At 35.5% G+C, this 19,046-nt stretch overlaps 1 protein-coding gene across 1 annotated transcript in view; it reads right to left on the bottom strand.

Annotated features, from left to right (window-relative positions):
• The window catches only part of LOC138336363 (pleckstrin homology domain-containing family G member 7-like), a 70,556-nt gene extending 51,935 nt beyond the window's left edge, over nt 1–18,621 (bottom strand). Inside the window, exon 1 of the mRNA XM_069285811.1 lies at nt 16,335–18,621. Within this exon, the coding sequence (XP_069141912.1) occupies nt 16,335–16,436 (102 nt within the window). The 5' untranslated portion in view covers nt 16,437–18,621. The remainder of the gene's footprint in view (nt 1–16,334) is intronic.
• Between the last annotated feature and the right edge of the window lie 425 nt (nt 18,622–19,046).

Below are 19,046 nucleotides of genomic sequence, written 5' to 3'. Positions count from 1 at the left end.
ACCGCAATTACCAGTCTAATTCTACCTTAAAACAAAACAGGCCTAGGGATGTAATATAAGGATTTATCTTCCATTTTGACTGTGTGTACGGTAGGTAGTATGTGACCGTTGCCAACTGCGTAATACCACCGTATTCCCAGTCAAATTGGAGATCAGTCCTTAAATGTAATAACTGGAAAAACGACGTAAAGACCTGTCAATCAAACTGCATACAGGATCGTATTATTACTGATTTTACCAAGCTTGGACAATTTTAACTTGAGAATAACAACATACAAGGTAAGTGTTAGTTTAACTGGCATTACATAGGTTTTGATGTCTTTGGATAGTTACACTGGTTCATGATTACTCACAAAGATAGGTACAAAGTACTTTAATTCGCCATCAATGAAAGTAATTTGTCACAAGCACCTGACAATTTTTAACTTCACATTTTTATATTTTTATTGATTCACTCATTCACATAAGTACCGTCATTCGCTCCCATTCAAAATGATTATCACACATTCTTGACAATTTTGTAACTTGATTTTTTGTTATGTTTAAATACATTGATTCACGCACTCACATAGCTAGCTAAATTCGCTCCCATTCGAAATAACCGTCACAAATGCATACCACAAACGAGTAAAAACAAAATTAATAGCTATATGGTACTCTTGACACAGACACTCTAGCCGACTAACTCTATGTCGCATAAAACCATTCCAAGAGTACAAGAAACAAATAAAATTCGGACATTTTTTCTTACATGCTTTGTTATCATTTTGTTTAGAAAGACAGTAATGTTTTATGTGAATATCTGCAGGCTGTGGACTGCTGCGGTACTGTATAATCGTGGTGCGTCTTCATGTGGAACGTTGCCATTTTATAGTGCTATCTCACTGAAGCGTTATGACAAAGGCACAGAAAAATAGAAATAAATAGTTTGATTTACAAAACTTTGTAAATCTGCTTATGACGTCACTTTCATGTGAAGTACCGACTGAAACTATGATATTACATGTCTTTTTTTTATAACAAACGACAAGATGGGATTCATACCGAAAGAATAGGGGTAAGTTTGGTTTTCACCTTAAATGTTAAACGCTCATGGAAAAAAATAACATGGAGCTCAAGTAAAATAGCGGGCACATAATAATATATATATTATAAATATTTAATCCGGTTACAAGATTGAACTTTGTTTCGATAATGAAACCTAATCGGTGCAACGGAGGCGTACTTTCAATGAATAGTTCCTATAAATCATGGAACTCGAAAGTTTGATAGAATATAAAAATTAATATACTATGTACTTTTTGGGGTAATTTTAACTTAACTGGATGATGGTATTTTACTATCAATATTGTATATCTTCATTATTGATATTGGACAAGGAAGTAACTCCAACCGTGACGACAAAAATATTGTCAAATTTTCGAGGCGATCTGCCCCTTTATCAAGACACACAAAACGAACACGATTACATAATATAATGCAAACAGTAATGCGGGCCAAGATATTTCAAGATATTTCATTTCAGATACCTATTAAAAACGGAAGGAAAACCAAGCATACAGTGTAGCCTACATAAATCTACCTACACGATGTATCGACTCGTTCAATAATTGAAGAAAAAGAAGGGTTACAAAAAAGACTTTTCATTTCAATAATTTTCATTGACATATCTGGTGGTATGTAACAAATAGGACAAAATAGCAGTCTTAGAATATTCACATTATCTCCTTATAAATAGTTTGTTAAAATATTAAAAAACATGTATGATGCCATTATAATTACTATAACTGTTTCATTTCAATTTCTTTTTCTATTATTTCTTTTTTACGTCATGAATTTGAAGTAATTTGATCAAATGCGGGTTATGGTTGCACTTTTAGTAGTTTTCATTTCTTAACTTGTGATTCTCTCCCTTTGAGCACTGGTTTTCAGTTCTGAGGTCAACGTCCTCCGATGTAGCCTTGGAATAGACTTGGCAAACGATTTTACAGCTATGCGGTACACGTGAACAAACCCTAACTTTATCACGCACACCATTCTACAGGTCATTTTTTAATTTCCTAGATCACGTCCGTTACATTAGGCGATGTTTTGCAGTCTACACATCTTACGGACATATCTAAATAAACCCCCTTTATCAAACAATCCGCCTGATATTAGTGACTTCACCCATGGAATACTTACGCATATGTCAATAATGTATTATAACTATGAGCGATTTTCATTGGTTAAAAGTCCATTGTGACATAATCTAATGTGAAATGAACACTAATTTAGATCCTGTATAGATGCGATTATTTGTTTTTATCTTAAATATTTGTTTACAACATGACTGCACGAAAGTCATCTTAAATAGCATCAACAGTAAGATTTCTTTCTGTTAGGAACGCAAAGGATACTCATGCTGTCACTGCATCTCTGTCAACTTTGACTAGTAATAAACACATACTTGTCTATCATCTGAAATCACTATCCGTTTGTTCTCATAAATGTGTATCAGAAAATTTAAGCAGATTTGTTGTAATCACATTTGTTACATCGATCTCGTAATTTCAAGACACTGAAATTTATATTTTACTATGAAAATGCCACGTCGTTACAAAATCGCGATTTTCAAAACAGATAAATAACTCAAGCTCGTAGTGATATGGTCAGTTAATTAAGTTAGAAGATAATTTGATTAAAACTCTTTGCCTATGTGACATAACTCTAATTCATGTCCTAGATTCACTAGCTTCATATATTCCCATTATACCTAAGACCAATTCAGTTTAAAAGCTTGAACCTCAAACGTTTTAGTAAAATTTATATCTGTTACGAATCCATATGTATAATTTTCTGATCACAATTTACTTGCAGAATCCAAATAGAATCTCTTCCACATCTGATTATTACCTGATGTAATTCCACTTGAGAAAATTACACATAAAGTTAGCCGATATTTCCTTTTTTGCGTTTTAGATTGAACGATGTTTACTGAAGACCAAGTAAAATGGAAGATCCAATCGTTAATTACAGAAAGACGATTAACAGTATAACTGGTCCCACCATGTCCCTTTCTTTCTGTGAGGTGCGTGATTAAACCTCTGTGTTAGACTGTGCGTGAGGCGTTTTTGTAAGCTTGATTAAATTATCCAGCTTGTGACCTGAATAGCGTATATCGGCCACAACGGCATCAGTGACAAATTGTTCCTAGAAGAAACTGACAAACCGTTATTTGGATTTTAAAAATTGGCGTCGTCACCTCACTAGACTTGGTGAATTACACATTAAACTGAAATATCCAATTACAAGTTGGCCGCATGGAATGCCAGATTTCTCCAGGCGATCTAGTCTTCGTGAGAGAGCATTAGGTACTGGCGTGTATGTGGAAAGCATGGCTTTGTAAAGGTTTTTACAATCCCATACACAATTACATGCCACGCAATCTGTGTTAAAAAGTGTCAATCTCACAAAACGGTTCACATTACTTTACATGGACCTAAGACGTTATGCTGTTTGTCAAGTTAAGGACATCATGGTCACAGCATACGATGTATTAAATGGGTTGTTCAATGTCTTCCTAGGTATGTATCAGTGTTATGGCACCAAAAAGGACAAGGATTCCACTATCGCAAAGAGACACAACACTAAAATACAGCTGCCTCCAAAACTACAGACAAGGCACTTCGCCAAGGGGAGGCCACCATTAAACGAGTCTAGCAATTAACAGAACGCAAAACCCAGTAAACCAAAAGCAAACCACACAAAATATAAAATTCGAGGTAAATCTCATAAGTTAACAACCCTCGGGTAATCGTCCTAAGTATTCCAGGAGTTTAATTAAAACAAATAGAAACACATCTGCTGTGTTGAAAAACGTGGTTGAAAATCAACCTAGGCGGAAGTTACGTGAACAAGGGCAGATCACTCTATCACATAACCAGGATGTTACAAACTTGCATAAAGAGAACTAACTCTCGTTGACTTTTATCATAGAGAAGGTCAAGGTAACACCGTATGTAGAACATCTAAGGTAATTGTAACGTTGACATCTAAAAGCTATGATAAACACTTCAAAGGTCAAACGTGCCCATTATCATTACATTGTCGTCATTCAAGTCAACACTTTTCGTCTATATGCAATATAGGTTAGACGTGAGCTGTAGGATTCTATGGCATACCTTGCACTCCTAAGATCGGAAAGAAAATGTTATATAAAACACACATCAGGTTTTTGAATACCAACATCTAGTTATTGTCGACATATGTTTTAGGGGAACAAAATGATGTGTTACTGACTTACGTATTCAGTAGGGCTCCATGATACGTGCCTTTAGCCGAAAATATAGGAAACGTTCATATAATATTTACTACATGTAGTATATACAATGAAGGATCTTAAATAGGTTTTTATTATAAATTATCTTAATTTGTGTTCATATTATATCTTTTTTTTCAAGCCTTGCAGACCAAACATTGAAACTTCGAGACGAGTTTCATAAAATCATGATATGGAGTACAACATATATTGTTTCATATGTAATGCAGCTACAACAACATTCATCTCAAGAAAACATCAGCGGAGGCCGCCATTATTGTGTCTCGACTTCCTATAGTCGCGTCAATGTTGACCGACGTCACAATAAATTTCTAGCCTATGAAATGTGTTCCAGGTTTTATTACATTTAGTTACAAATGCAATAAAATATCACATGGACAAAATTACTGGATATCAGGCGGATTAAGTGATAAACTATTAAATCAAATTCAATAAAATAATTAATGTCAATATTTCGCGCGAAATGACCACACGTCACCACAACGATTAGGGTGACTCTTTTGTGTGCATTATCATTCATAAGTGAATTAAGCGGTCTTCACTTGCTCATCAGTAAACAAAACGCATCAATCAAATATATAAAAGGCCAGAGGTCATTGTGGCTGCCAATCAATTTATAAAAAGGCTATAGCCAGAGGTCATTGTGGCTGCCAATCAATTTATAAAAAGGCTATTGCCAGAGGTCATTGTGGCTGCCAATCAAAACCATGAAAATTAAATAACACTAACAATTGTAGAAGAAACCCAATTTTGTCGTCGCTATATTCACCAATTGGGATAGAAACTCAATTTCTTCGTCGCTATATTCACCAATGATGAGGTAATTAGCATTGACTGTTATAACAGACAACAATGAGAGATACCTCCTCATACTATTACCGCTACGGACCTGTACGTGATACACGATAAAACGGTCACCCGCGCCAACAAGTGGTGCCAATAACTGCCTATTCACAGACACAAGGATCCCGCCGGAACGTGTCTGTAATATAGCCCCGGCCTAATGAGACCTTGTTGTGTGGACAACTAAACAGCTATGATAGCAATCTCCCACTCATTAACGCTTGCTGTGCTTTAAACGGTGGCGCGTTGTGTATACTTGTGGAACGAATCCCCTGCTTCCTGTCAATCTCAAAATGTACGTGTAGCCAAACACAAACACACACACGTTCACCGGCACGTGCATAGTACAAACTGTACGCGCAACGACACTTTCCTTTCAAGTGTTTTACGGCTGATTTGTCAGAGATAAGATGGGCTTTTGTTTTGTCCATAATGGCAAGTACCGGTACCGTGACCAACAAACATATAAAATGGAAACATTACAAATGACTACTCGGAAAGTGAAAAAAAATCGATTTTATAGAAAAGTTAAGTAGATCGGATGGAGATATCTCTAAAATACATGATATTAGAATTGTCTGTTGGATGAACATGAGTATTTTGAATATTGTCGTCTGGAAAAAGATGGATTGGTATGTTATATATTTGTCGTGGAATTAATTTATTTGTCACATCAAGATAAAATGCAATAAAAACACACACACGTTCACCGGCACGTGCATAGTACAAACTGTACGCACAACGACACTTTCCTTTCAAGTGTTTTACGGCTGATTTGTCAGAGATAAGATGGGCTTTTGTTTTGTCCATAATGGCAAGTACCGGTACCGTGACCAACAAACATATAAAATGGAAACATTACAAATGACTACTCGGAAAGTGAAAAAAAATCGATTTTATAGAAAGGTAAAGTAGATCGGATGGAGGTATCACTAAAATACATGATATTAGAATTGTCTGTTGGATGAACATGAGTATTTTGAATATTGTCGTCTGGAAAAAGATGGATTGGTATGTTATTTATTTGTCGTGGAATTAATTTATTTGTCACATCAAGATAAAATGCAACTCAAAACAGCCGTATTGTCAACTGTGTACGACACCACCTGTGTAAATATATAAGCGTTACTTCGATTGATCATTAAAGGTACCTGTATATAATGCATTACGTATCTAGAATAATGCATCATTGATGTACATGTAACTTTCCTCAATGATAGATTAGTTGGGTGATTGGCTTTAACATCACATTTATAAAAGTGTCATTTGAGAACGGTCTCCCCTGTATGTGATGTGTAGCGTGTGTGAATATCTATGATTTAGGAGGCTGTGGTATATTCGTGTTATGTCGCCTTGTATTACTGTAAACCAACTTTTTTCGCGGCTAGTAAATTTCGCAATTTAAATTTCAAAACAAGTTCGCGAAGAGTAACTTCATGGATTTGAAAATTAAATGCAAATATATATATATCAATGTAAGCGATATTATCATGGATTCACGAAGATAAACATTCGCGATTTACTGGGATCGCGAAATTCGCGAAAGTAAATAGCACACAAAAAAGTTAGTTTACAGTAATGGAAGTGTTGTCCATTATATTTTGCTATCGCAACAGCGCACCTCAGCGGTAACTTCACAAGATAATTTGACATTTTTTTACAACAGTAACACAAGCGGTCACGATTACTGGATAAAGCTGGATCCTGACATATGGTGGATACGAATTATTTGATATGATACAATTGGGTCAAAGCAGCAATCCATACAGCGTGGACAAACACATTATCAAATTATCGGGAAGATACATCCCTCAACAACATGATGTATAAACAACGTCTTAAACACAGGAGGACGAATAAGATCGGACGTAACATATACTTACTGTGTATAATTAGAACAAGTACTGTAAATATACTGTATTTTTACGGAGGTTTATATTCGCGATTTCATGTCCCTAAATGTTCACTGTGATATAATTTCGGGATTTAGACTCATTCTTTGACTCTACTTATGTCTATAACATTTTCGAGGCGATTAATTCTCTCGATTTTCTATTGGGTGGTTTACAGTGTGTAATTCAAATGTTCGCGAGTTAATTACCGCCCCCTCTGATTAAAGAAAACAATTGAATATATATTTATATATTTTTAATATTCTTTTTTTTTATTTCTTTTTTCACTATAAAATATTCAATAGACATATTAAAAACAACTTTTAATATTTCATGCTATAACTCGACTATCTATCAGTATCCTAAACATACTCTGTACAACTAATATGTAGAAGTGGTCAGAAGTGGTCAGCTTGATATATTATATATATACATATGGTCAGATGTGGTCGGAACGTAAGCCTTAATCAGTAAGCATCGGGGACTAGTTTGCCTGGAGCGTGAGACAGAAATAACTAACTACAACAACTATTGGCGCTGGAAGGAAAGTAACAATTCTAGGAAATTGCCAGTATGCCAAGGTCTGTTTTGACGGTAATAAAATTTGCCGAACTGAATGAGAACAGAACGAATCAATAGAATGAAGGTGAGTTCGACGAACTTACTGCGTTTTCTAAGATCTGGCGTCCATGAGTGGAAAGTCATTGTGGCCCAATGGTTACGGTGTAAGATATTATATCGCAAGCATGGTCGCTAAGGTGTCAAAGCTATCACAAACACTCCTTGTACCTACTTCATTGTACATACATCAGTAAACATACCAGAATGGTTATTTGTTGACAAAAATATGTCAGAAAACCTTGTTGACTTGGTTTCCTTTAATGTACGTTTTTCATAATTTTTTGTCAAAAATTACGATTCAACAGTTAAATCTAATGTTAGCCCCGATGCATTCACTTTTTACAAGCCCTTTACAATGTACATCTCTCAGGGTTCTGAGTTCGAATCCCATGTGGGGCAATTGCAAGATACTGACCGCTGGTCGGTGGGTACTACCGGGTACTCCGGCTCTTCTCCACCAACAAACCTGGCACGTCCTTAAATGACCATCGCTGTTAAAAGGACGTTACACTAATAAAACCAAAACACTCTTGTCATCAATTTAGTTATGTTCAACTGCACCTTTAAATGTGATATATAGGTATACAACATACCACTAGCGTAAACAGGGGCTATTACATTAAGTGTTTATTACCAGACGGGTGACAAAATGTGTCTTAATATGTATATCATGTTACTAGTTTGTAACTTACGTGATATTTATAGTCCTTAAGCATATGATACGTTAAGCATTCTGTGATCAGCCCCCAAACAGGACATATCGGCAGTTGAGAGAGAAAGGTGTCCGACATTCTCTCACTACCCCTCCAGTGTGGGTATAGGGTTTAGGACATTTTATCACCTGTACCCTAACTCTGGTCCCTAGAAGCTGAGGAAGCAATGTTTCTGACATTCTTGTACTAGTCCGTAAACACTGACTAGTAGTGGGCGAATAATTAGGTTGTCTGACACTATATGCCACTTCTCGACCAATGTTGGTCCAATACTTCGAATGTCTGACATTCTACCACTAGCTTTTATTACCTGTACTGTGATGGTGTAAGGTATTTTAAAGGTGGAATGTCATTCTGGTCGCGTAAGGTCGAATGATTGGGGTATCTGACATTCTATATGTAGCCCTCCATATCTAGACACAATCTCTCCCAGAGTTCATCGCGGTCTCTGTAATGATAGACCGAAATGAACACTGTGATAAATCTATTGAATGAATAAAAATATGTTTTATTCTACCACTAGCCCAACATTTCCAGGTTTGGTCGTGAAGGTGTTCAACATTCTACTACCAGCGATGGGTCACAGCATGCAGGTTCAAGAGGTATGGCGTCTTAAGTACCGATTGTAGATCGGCATTTGATACGTGGAAACGAGGATTTTTCTACGTTTCGTTTGGTTCAGTTCATCAACTTTTACGTCTTACTAACAGTTAGAACCTTTTAAGGACGGTCGTCATTGTGTGCAATGCATTACGTGTGTAAATGTCTGTATGTTTCGGGAGGCTGCGGTATATTTGTGAGACGTCAATGATATGTTAATAGGACATATATTCAAATAAGAGACATAAGCTGCCTATTAAACTCTGAAGTTGCATCCAGGGTTAAACTCCTCAAAAATTGATTAGGCTAATCATATATAAATGACAATTTTCAAATCAAGATAAAGTAATTTTTGATAATACATATTTTACAAATTTTTATCAGAATAATAAGAACTTCATTCTTTACATGATTGCTGACTTTCGTGAAGATATAAACACAAACGTTGCTGCAAATGAGAAATGAAAATTTCACTAATCATTTGATTAAGCTAACTATCCTTTGAACAACCGGGCCCAGGTTAGCATAACCATTCTTATTTTAGCGAAATCAACTTTTTGTGCAAAATCGATTTTTGAACAATAACAACCTGACAATAAAGTCTCAGCCATGAAAAGCGCTACGATATTATTATGCTCAACTGTATAGGATGAAACTTACTATTACATCCTATACGTGTTAACATCACAAAGAAATAATTTTTTTTTTTATATATTTGTTGATTTTCGTTGATATTAAAGTTTTTATTGTCAATGTTAAACTACAGTATATGAGATACCGGCCAAACCTGTCTGTAAGGACCATCAAATATACAGAGAACTGTCTTAATAGCCTTGTGGTTTACGGTCAATTGAGACTCTAGAAAATAGTTCTATTAAACAACCAGTTTTTATGGGGAGTTGGACTCGAATATAGGCTCTACTGTATATAGTCAGAATATCGTATAAAAACCATATCTCTATCAAAATGCGATACCAGGATTGTTTCTTGCATGAACATATATTGCATATCGGAATTATTAATGCATATGTCCGTGCGTATGCTAACATTATCTTCTTATATTGGTATCGTGATTAATTCTGACCCCGAGGGTAAAATTCAAGTGATGGTTTACACGCCACTTACTCATTCCTTATTGCAATCTATTGGGAAAGTGATTGCAAACACCCTGAAGCCAGGAAGATAATGTCGTTTGGAAACTGTTACGTGGGTTTGTGGTCCAGAAGCACTGCTTGTTCTTTATCAATCATGGCTACGAAACTGTTGTGTCATCTCGTCTGATTGCCGGCTAACAGTAATACATTCCCAGCGGTAGAGATACAAGATTGCCCTTGATTACAGACAAATTGACCAATTGTGACTTGTCCAGTGGTGGTGCTACATGTGATTTCGTCTGGTACTTAAGCGGCACAAAGACAATAGTGATGCAAAAGCCATTTGCGTCAGAACTTGACGCGTCCATTGAGCACAAAAACGAAACGTGTAATTGATATATCGTATAAGTAATCTGTGAAATGTCTTTTTTTCTGTCTACAATAAATACATATATGTACAAATATGTTGCACAGAGTTGTGAGCTGGAGGTATGCTTAGCAAGGCAATGGGGTGATATAGATAATGGTTTCGAGGCCCGGATAGAGAAAAGAGCGTAAAGTTGCCTTCCTTTGACACTAATGTTTCTGAGATATTATACAAAACATGTAAACAATTTATACATATCATCTTATAATATATTAACTCATCAATATTTCATGTATAGAAAAACGGAATGACGTGTACGATTTGTTGACAATGAAAACGATATGCTGCTAATTTGATTCACAACACAGTCCATTACTATTTGTAAAATGAACTTTGTAAATAATTGATTACAGATTTATCATTTTCTCGATATGAACCAGTCCATATAAGATAAAAACTACATTACATTTCTAACTAAAACGATAATTAACAGTCTATCTGATAGAATAATGCAACAATGTTTATTGATAATATTGTAGTAAAATTATCAACTACACAAAGCAACTCATTAATTTTCATTTTTTTTCTCATACGTATGGATGTGGTACTGTTTTGTCCCATGCAATACACTTATGTCAGCAGAGGCGTCAACAAAATTACCATTTTCTCGTTAAAATTTAAACGTTATTTTCAGAATCGGCACTATTTATACTATGAAGAACCACAACTAGCGGGGTTTGAGTTTAAAATGTCACGTAATTCATGTATGGTAAATTGATTTGCAGTTGCGGTTTTCTTAAAAAAAACACCAAATCAAAATGGCGGAATATCATACTTGTACAGTTATAATAAAATCGTATGAGAGAAAAGAAGGATATTCTACTCGAGGATCAGAAAATGTAGTAAAACCCGATATGTGTCCAGAGTGTTTCAACATATCTGCATATGTGGATATACGAATAAGGATAATGTAACGGAAGGTCACAAAATCTCGAGAGCTTACTACATTTTGTGATCCTCGGGTAAAATATCCCTATCCTTCATATCCACATAATGAAAAAGTCTTATTACCTTTCCCAGCAGAAGGAACATTGATACTCTGTGAATATCGTCTTACTAAAACTGGTATGTTATCTATTCTGAATGATGTCGTGACTAAGATGTTGTTGACAATGATCGTCACATCGAAATCACGGACGTTTTATCCAGATATACCAAAGATGATTCCTTTACTTTCAAGGAAAATGTTACTCGTGTGGTGTTTACGTTGACATCGACTGGTATAGATCGAAGATATTGACTTCCTTGAGACTATATATTATTCGGAAAATCATAAAATAGAAAATAAGAATTTGAAACAAAAACAATCTTGGTTGTATGAGGTAGCAATTGTAAAAAAGCCCTTGTATCAAAAATGGTCGACAAAGCGTTTTAGAATGTATTTTCTACAAAAGCAAGAAAAAGATGATACAAATAATGCAGTTTTTTGTCAATTTAACATTTTGGTTATGTGTGCGTTGCGGAATATGCAATAAGCCATATTTGAGCTCCATTGTTCAAGACAATTGCCACCACATAAATGTATTCAACTGCTATGTAATCTATACTTAGACCATAAAGGAGATCACGTGATTGAGATCCAACATGGGTGACATGTGAAAGACTTACATGTATGTAACAAAAGAGTGTTGGCATTATAAAAGAGGAACAATTTGAGTCGACATCTGCTGTTAGAACCAAAACTACATGTAAATTGAGATAAAATTGTATTGTTGTTAGAATCACTATTCAGATTAACAAATAATCTTGTCTATTTTTAAGGTATCGAGGTTCATTAAAATAGACAAAAGTAACGGGAGTATTGAAAATTTTCGAACGAAATTAGATTTGCCGATCCATTCTTACTTTAAACTATCTATAATTTGGTTAAACAACTATAACAATATATTAGAGTTATTGTTATTGCTGATCATTTCGCTTCTCTGCCAACACTATTTATTTTAATTTGATCAAAGATAAAGATTAGAACACCGCTCTCGTATAACTCGAAGATGATACACTTATTTTACTATACGTGGATGTTTATAGGGGAACTCTGACTGTAATGATAATAACAGTTACGTAGATAACGTAAACAAGTACATGTATGGTAAACGTGTGAAATACGTCACACAGTGTGACGTGACCTATTGTGTGGTACGTCATACGGTGTGACCTGGCCTATTGTGTGGTGTGTGGTACGTCACACGATGTGACATGACCTATTGTGTGATACGTCACACGGTGTGACCTGATCTATTGTGTGGTACGTCACACGGTGTGACCTGACCTATTGCGTGGTACGTCACACGGTGTGACCTGACCTATTGCGTGGTACGTCACACGGTGTGACCTGATCTATTGTGTGGTACTTACACGGTGTGACCTGGCCTATTGTGTGTTACGTCATATGGTGTGATGTATCAAACACATCTAAGTTCCTTCTGTACAGACAGTGTATATGTGACAAAGAGGTGATAGGCATATAGTGAATTAATATTGTTAATTAGTTAACAAGCAAACAGGAATTATATATAACTTTATTTGTTGTCCTTGTGTGACGTATGTTTAGTTATTCTCATTGCGATAACAGCAGACATCCCTTCACATTCATTTATCTGCTCTCTGTAACTAATCAATCCTGGTTTATATCGGTATATTGAAGTTATGACTAAAACACATTTACGAAACCGTTTAGTGTTTTATTATTGAGTTATGTGAATATTATTTATCTATACCATACACTTGTTTGTATTACGTAATGTGAGTAATGCTATTATCATACCATTCATTTCATTTGCAATTAAACAATGTATTGTATATGTTTGTCTATACTAAAAAAAAAAGTCTTTTTATAGGTTGGACATGCTGCCCAAAACATTCCTGTTTTCATAACATCAGCGATTACAATATCTGATAAAGCGATAAAAGTGGAGACAACCAGTAAAAGTGGCTTTGTTATGACTTCTAAGATCACAGCTCTAACATATGCTCCGAGTCGAACCATAACAAAGCATGTTCGACATTAACGCTGTTTGAATAGTCCTTAGTGATGCATTTGTTTTGTTCGGTTCTTGGCTAACACGATATTGCTGATACTCTCTTGTTTCACCATCGTAAAGGCAGAAATTGGTCCTCCCTCGAGTGACGTAACTCCCATAATTCCCGGAGTAGAGACAATGGTTTCTCTAGAATAGTACCTTGTCTGCAGATAAAGGAGTGTCTTTCTAAGACTGTGCATTTTTGTATTGTCTCTCAGGTATATTCGTTTTTCTTGACCTTTCTCCAGAAAGTCGATTGTAGCCGCGAACTAACCCATAGCAGATCTTATATTTATAAAACAGACTGGTAGAAAACTCACCGTGGATGTATTTTGTAAGAGTGTTTGACGGATAGAACCTTCTGTATTGATAAAATGTATCATGTTTAGTCTGGTAATTTTACTTATAAACACACTGGTGGATCATTTTAGCTTTACTTTTCGTTTTTGTTAATTTTGTGGTTTTTATTAATAACAATTGTCGGAAAAGATCACATATGGCATAATTACATTGACCAAGATTAAATTATAAGTAACCACTAAATATTTCCTGAATATAGTCATTCCCAGTGGCTATTATATTGATCTCATTGTCACCATTTGCTCAAATGTGACTTATATTGTAGAAGGCGGTTGCTCTTCCGGAGCTCTAAATCTCACTCCGTGTCTATATTGCCCACCATGTGAATCTTTCTATGAAATGTACTGTCGGTATTTGTTCGTGTAACTTATCTAGATTTGTATAATCCTTTGGGTGTCGGATCAGATTACGTTTAAGCTTCTATATAGTGATACTTGTTGACTTGTATGTGTTATGAAATCGATCGTGAGCACGGGGTTAGATTTTTTGTTATAAAATCTATATCAAATGTTGTATTGTTAACAACGTCATTGTTGCATTACATCTGTCGCATTCCGCATGATGTATTAATCGGAACTTGCGGCTGACAATGTGCATTGTACATTAGCAATACACCGATCAGCCCTGTACGTAAGATTTCTGCTGAATACTAGCTGACATTTTTCACACGTTGACTGTCGGCTTCATGTTGTGAAACATATTTCTGATGTGAGATATTCCTGAATCCCCATTGTTTTTATATTAGATCAATGTGTATACGTATATTAAGAAAGGTCAAAGACCTTTTCGTTATAATTAGATAGTGTTGGTAGTATATCGATACAGACCCTGAAGCGTCTAACATTCCCTCAAACGCGTTCTAGATTCGGTTGCGTTTTTCGCTTTCCGTTTAGCGCTTCTCGAAACGCGATTTTCCTTTTACGCTTTTCATTTTTCGTTTGCGTTTTCGTTTAACGTTTCGTTTGTGTTTCGAGGAAAGGTTACACGCTTCAAGGTCTGTAGTCTAGTCTTATTGCACATGCCAGGCCTATTAGTGGCATTGTCATCGAACATGTAATTTGTCTGTCCTTAAGAGTGTTTCGTGAAACAACAGTTGTCGGTGTAATGGATGTTAAACAGTTGACATTCTATATACATTACCTGTTGTCATCATTATAAGACAGATTTTTAGTTGTTTAAATTTATTAATTAATGTTCCTAACGATTGTTAATTAACCCCTTAAAATAAATAAGAGACTCCTGCTACACCTGCTTAATTTATGAGACAACCCTAAGACTTATGGTACAACTGAAAATTTCGTGAGACAAATGAAAAACTCATGCTACGATTGATAAATTCATGAAACAAATTTAAAACTAGTGCTACAAGTGAAAATTAAAAAAATTTAAGACTCGAAAGACAACATGTGTTTTTACTATAGTTAATAGTCATCTGCTCCTACGATAGTCATCTCTCGATAACATTCACTGCTGTAAATATGTTTTAGGTAACCATTACATTACAACTGTATGTATTATAGCAGTTATGAATTCCGTCCTGGTAGATTTTGTGAGACAACACAAACTTTGGTAAAACTGATCAAACATGCCCTTAAGGTAACAATTGTGAGACAATATTAGGTTTTGATATAGCTATTTAAAATGCTCCTAAGGTACTTTCCATTATAACAAAGGTTATTACAATTATTAATTCTGTTATAAAGGAGCAATTCCTGAGACATCATACATATCCATATGTAAACTAAGATCACTGAGAAAACCCTATTAGTATTCCTCGTGGAATCATTTTATTCCAGGAATTGTAATGCTTAATATATGATTCTTAAGTATTTCAGCGTTCGCCATAATAGAATTGCGTTCACAATGCTAACATAAATTCAATCAACAGGCCTTAGCGAAAAGAGCATCAAGAGTATGTCACGTTTATTCTAGTACATCCGTTATTTAAAGCACTTCAGTTCGAGATAAAACCGCGTTACATCATAAAGGACTCTTGAAGTCACTATGTACCCTCACCCATACAAGACATATAAACGTTATTTTACTTCACAAAATTTGATTGAAGTAGTAATTTCATGAAAACTAAGAGACACTGTAGTGTAGAATATGTTTTAACCCGCATTCCCTATCTTCATATTCCTCTTTGTTCTTTAAATTGTCTTTTGATATGCACAAGGCATGATCTACAACGGCATATTTTGACACGGTTTGGTTCCTTTTACTGCTAAAAAGTGGGGTATAACAGTTTTTGTGCCATCCTTACCTTATTCTTTTAACGGTACTAGGTAATATAACTTATATATCAATAAAGGAGATAACTTACATAGACAATGCATGTTGATATTTTTTTTGTCATTTATTAAGATAACATTTCATTGAATCTGAAATTCAAATCAATATTTCATCTTTGAACAAATTATAACGGTATGGAATGATGACTTACCTGAGAACGTTTCGGTAGTTTATTCAAAGCTGAATCGTCAATTGTGAATCCCTTAAGTAGATGGGCATCCTTCTTAGTCCGGGTACTTTTTCTTTGAGACATTTTGCTTGGTGTTGACGTTCAGAAGATACTCTGATCGGCGATTGTCCGACACACAATGGTTACAACTCCTCACTCCTAATAGATCCGTCCAGTAGCTGATTCTCCTAGAGTCATTTAGATAGCACTGATTGTATCCTCCGGATCAGGACAGTCTCACACACACCGTCAAGGCCATAACAACAAACACCAATAACATCCTCTGAATTATCTTTTCATAAGGTATTAACTTCTTTATGCTCAAACTAATTTTCCTTTACGTTGATTAATTAAGAAAAACAGAACCGTTTGATTAGTTGTTTCTATATCTGTCGCGACAACATAACAATTAAGCAGTGCTGGTAAGCGTCATTTTAAATGAAGTGGTAAAGCAGTAAAGGTATTTGTGAGTTTATTAGCAGTGCGATATATCTAAACCTACGTGTTTAACGGCGTTGAAGTCACTTCGGGAGGCAGTCGATAACCATTTAAACATCGATAGATCCCATCCCACTGAACATTGCTGGTACGTACTGAGGCGAGTCCTGCAGGAGGATATACTCACATAGTACTGATCGATAGTTAATGTCACTCAACATTGCTCCATTAATGAACAACTGTTGTCTGCAGTTTTAAAATGATGTTAGAAATCCAATTTGTTTGTCATATAACACCAGCCTAAGTATTTTGTTGTTCACGAGTCGATATCCCAACATTGTCCTATAACGTTTTAAAATTTACAACTTTTAAAAATTGTGTGACTGTAAAATTTACCCATGTTTTAAATGTAAGTGAGGTTTACGTCAAGTACCATTGTCAAGTAACGCAATGATACAATAAAAAGTATTCACTTCATTTTAGTGTTGTATTGTAAGGTGAAATTATGTGTTTTGTTGAATGTAGGTCAATTGATAAATATAAAGTTGTTGTGATGTCCAATTTAACCCTATTGTATTAATTGTAATAGGAGTGATTTATTGTGATGCCAGAGTTCCTATTGAAAAGTCATTAATAGTTATGCATCTTATTCTATGGTTTTTTATGTAAATAGATATGATGTGATGTTAATGATTCTGTATGAAATGATAGCATATGTATGATATTAAGTCCGCCCTTAATTATTATTAGAGATCATGTCAAAAACATTATTTTATGTAAATTAAATGCTGTGGATGTTATCCTGTATGTGTTGTGAGTGAAAATGTACTGCTGTCTTCAGTCCCTTTCCTCGTTGTACTGGGACATCCTATTTAAGCCACGACAACCTCTGTGAGCTCTAATGCTCTTAAGATGTCAACCACAAATCCCAAATTCACAACCGGCGTTCTAGGAATTTCAATATCACAGTACGTGAAAGTCTATAACAGTATTTATCCAAACTATGATAATATATGATAAATCACGGTTAGAATTTCTCTCCCCGGTACAGTTTCTTTTGTCGACTGAATGCACAACTTAAGCTGTGTATAGGCCGAACATATTAAAAATGTCCTTTCCCGGGCGAACGGTATGATTCCTGCAAAACGTAAAATCCATTGGCAAACCCCATAATCCTGTAGCAGATTTGATATATTACAATCCAATATCCGAGAAAATGCCTCTCAAATCACGGAGACAGCTCCCCCATAAACATCCTATTCCTTTGCAGCCATGTATGTAGTAAGGGTGAGTCGGATTACTGGGCTATTAGCTTCATCTGCTCCTCGCCTATACCCGTCACTTTATTTCCCCAGGCCCAACACGTTTTCTCACTTGTTGCATATGTTAGGCGACGATTTGATTAAACGTGGATGTGCCTGTATGGGGATACTCAGAGGATCTATCGCTACTAGGTGTTTTGTGCACCCTTCACTCGCTGGCCACCGTAGAAACGGCAGAATTAATCAGCAGTAATATCAGACGGAGGTACAAGCATCCTCCGTGCCGGGTTCAAAGGTTTTATGTAGCACTCTTAGTGTCAATTGCTGCTCAACGTAATCTTGGAATGACGACCTTCATAGAATAGCACACTGTATAATTCATATGTATTTGTCATCACTTTGTAGGGCTCAGAGTGTGTGTGGTAACGTTCCAGTGCTATATATATATTATATATACTAAAGGTGTAATTCCCGACCGACTTTCATTGTGTCTATGATCTTTCAGCGCACGCCGTCAGTGCACAGTGTTATAGGTATATATAATGTATTGGTATCATTATCACTATCAATAAATGTATTGCTGTAAAATTTGTACAATATGAAACTATACTATGAAGTTGTTTTTTGTTTTATTTTTGCAAGCAATGACTTTTTAATGTTATCAAATGACAGGGGGAATGCCAAGGCAAGTTATTTTTATTTTTTTTCTTGTGAGCCTTGACGAGCTTCATAAAATCTTTTATAAAATAAACACAGATTTAAAACACATTTATCGCATATATGTAAGTACAACAACTCACATTTCGTAGAATCAAAATGCATTGACAAAATCCAGTGAAAGTCGCCATTTTGTCCTCCTGACGTCCTTGTCATGACTTCACAATGAATTTCTAGCCAATGAAAAGCGCTCCAGTTCATATTACACCGAAGACACGCGCAACGATATTACACGGGCGAAACATTGTATGTAAGTCGAACAGTGTGATAAATACGC

This window comes from Argopecten irradians, chromosome 12, assembly GCF_041381155.1.
Source record: "Argopecten irradians isolate NY chromosome 12, Ai_NY, whole genome shotgun sequence".
NCBI classification, from domain to species: Eukaryota; Metazoa; Mollusca; class Bivalvia; order Pectinida; family Pectinidae; genus Argopecten; species Argopecten irradians.
Note: the sequence above shows the minus strand (reverse complement) of the source record. Positions and strands in the feature narration are given on the sequence as shown.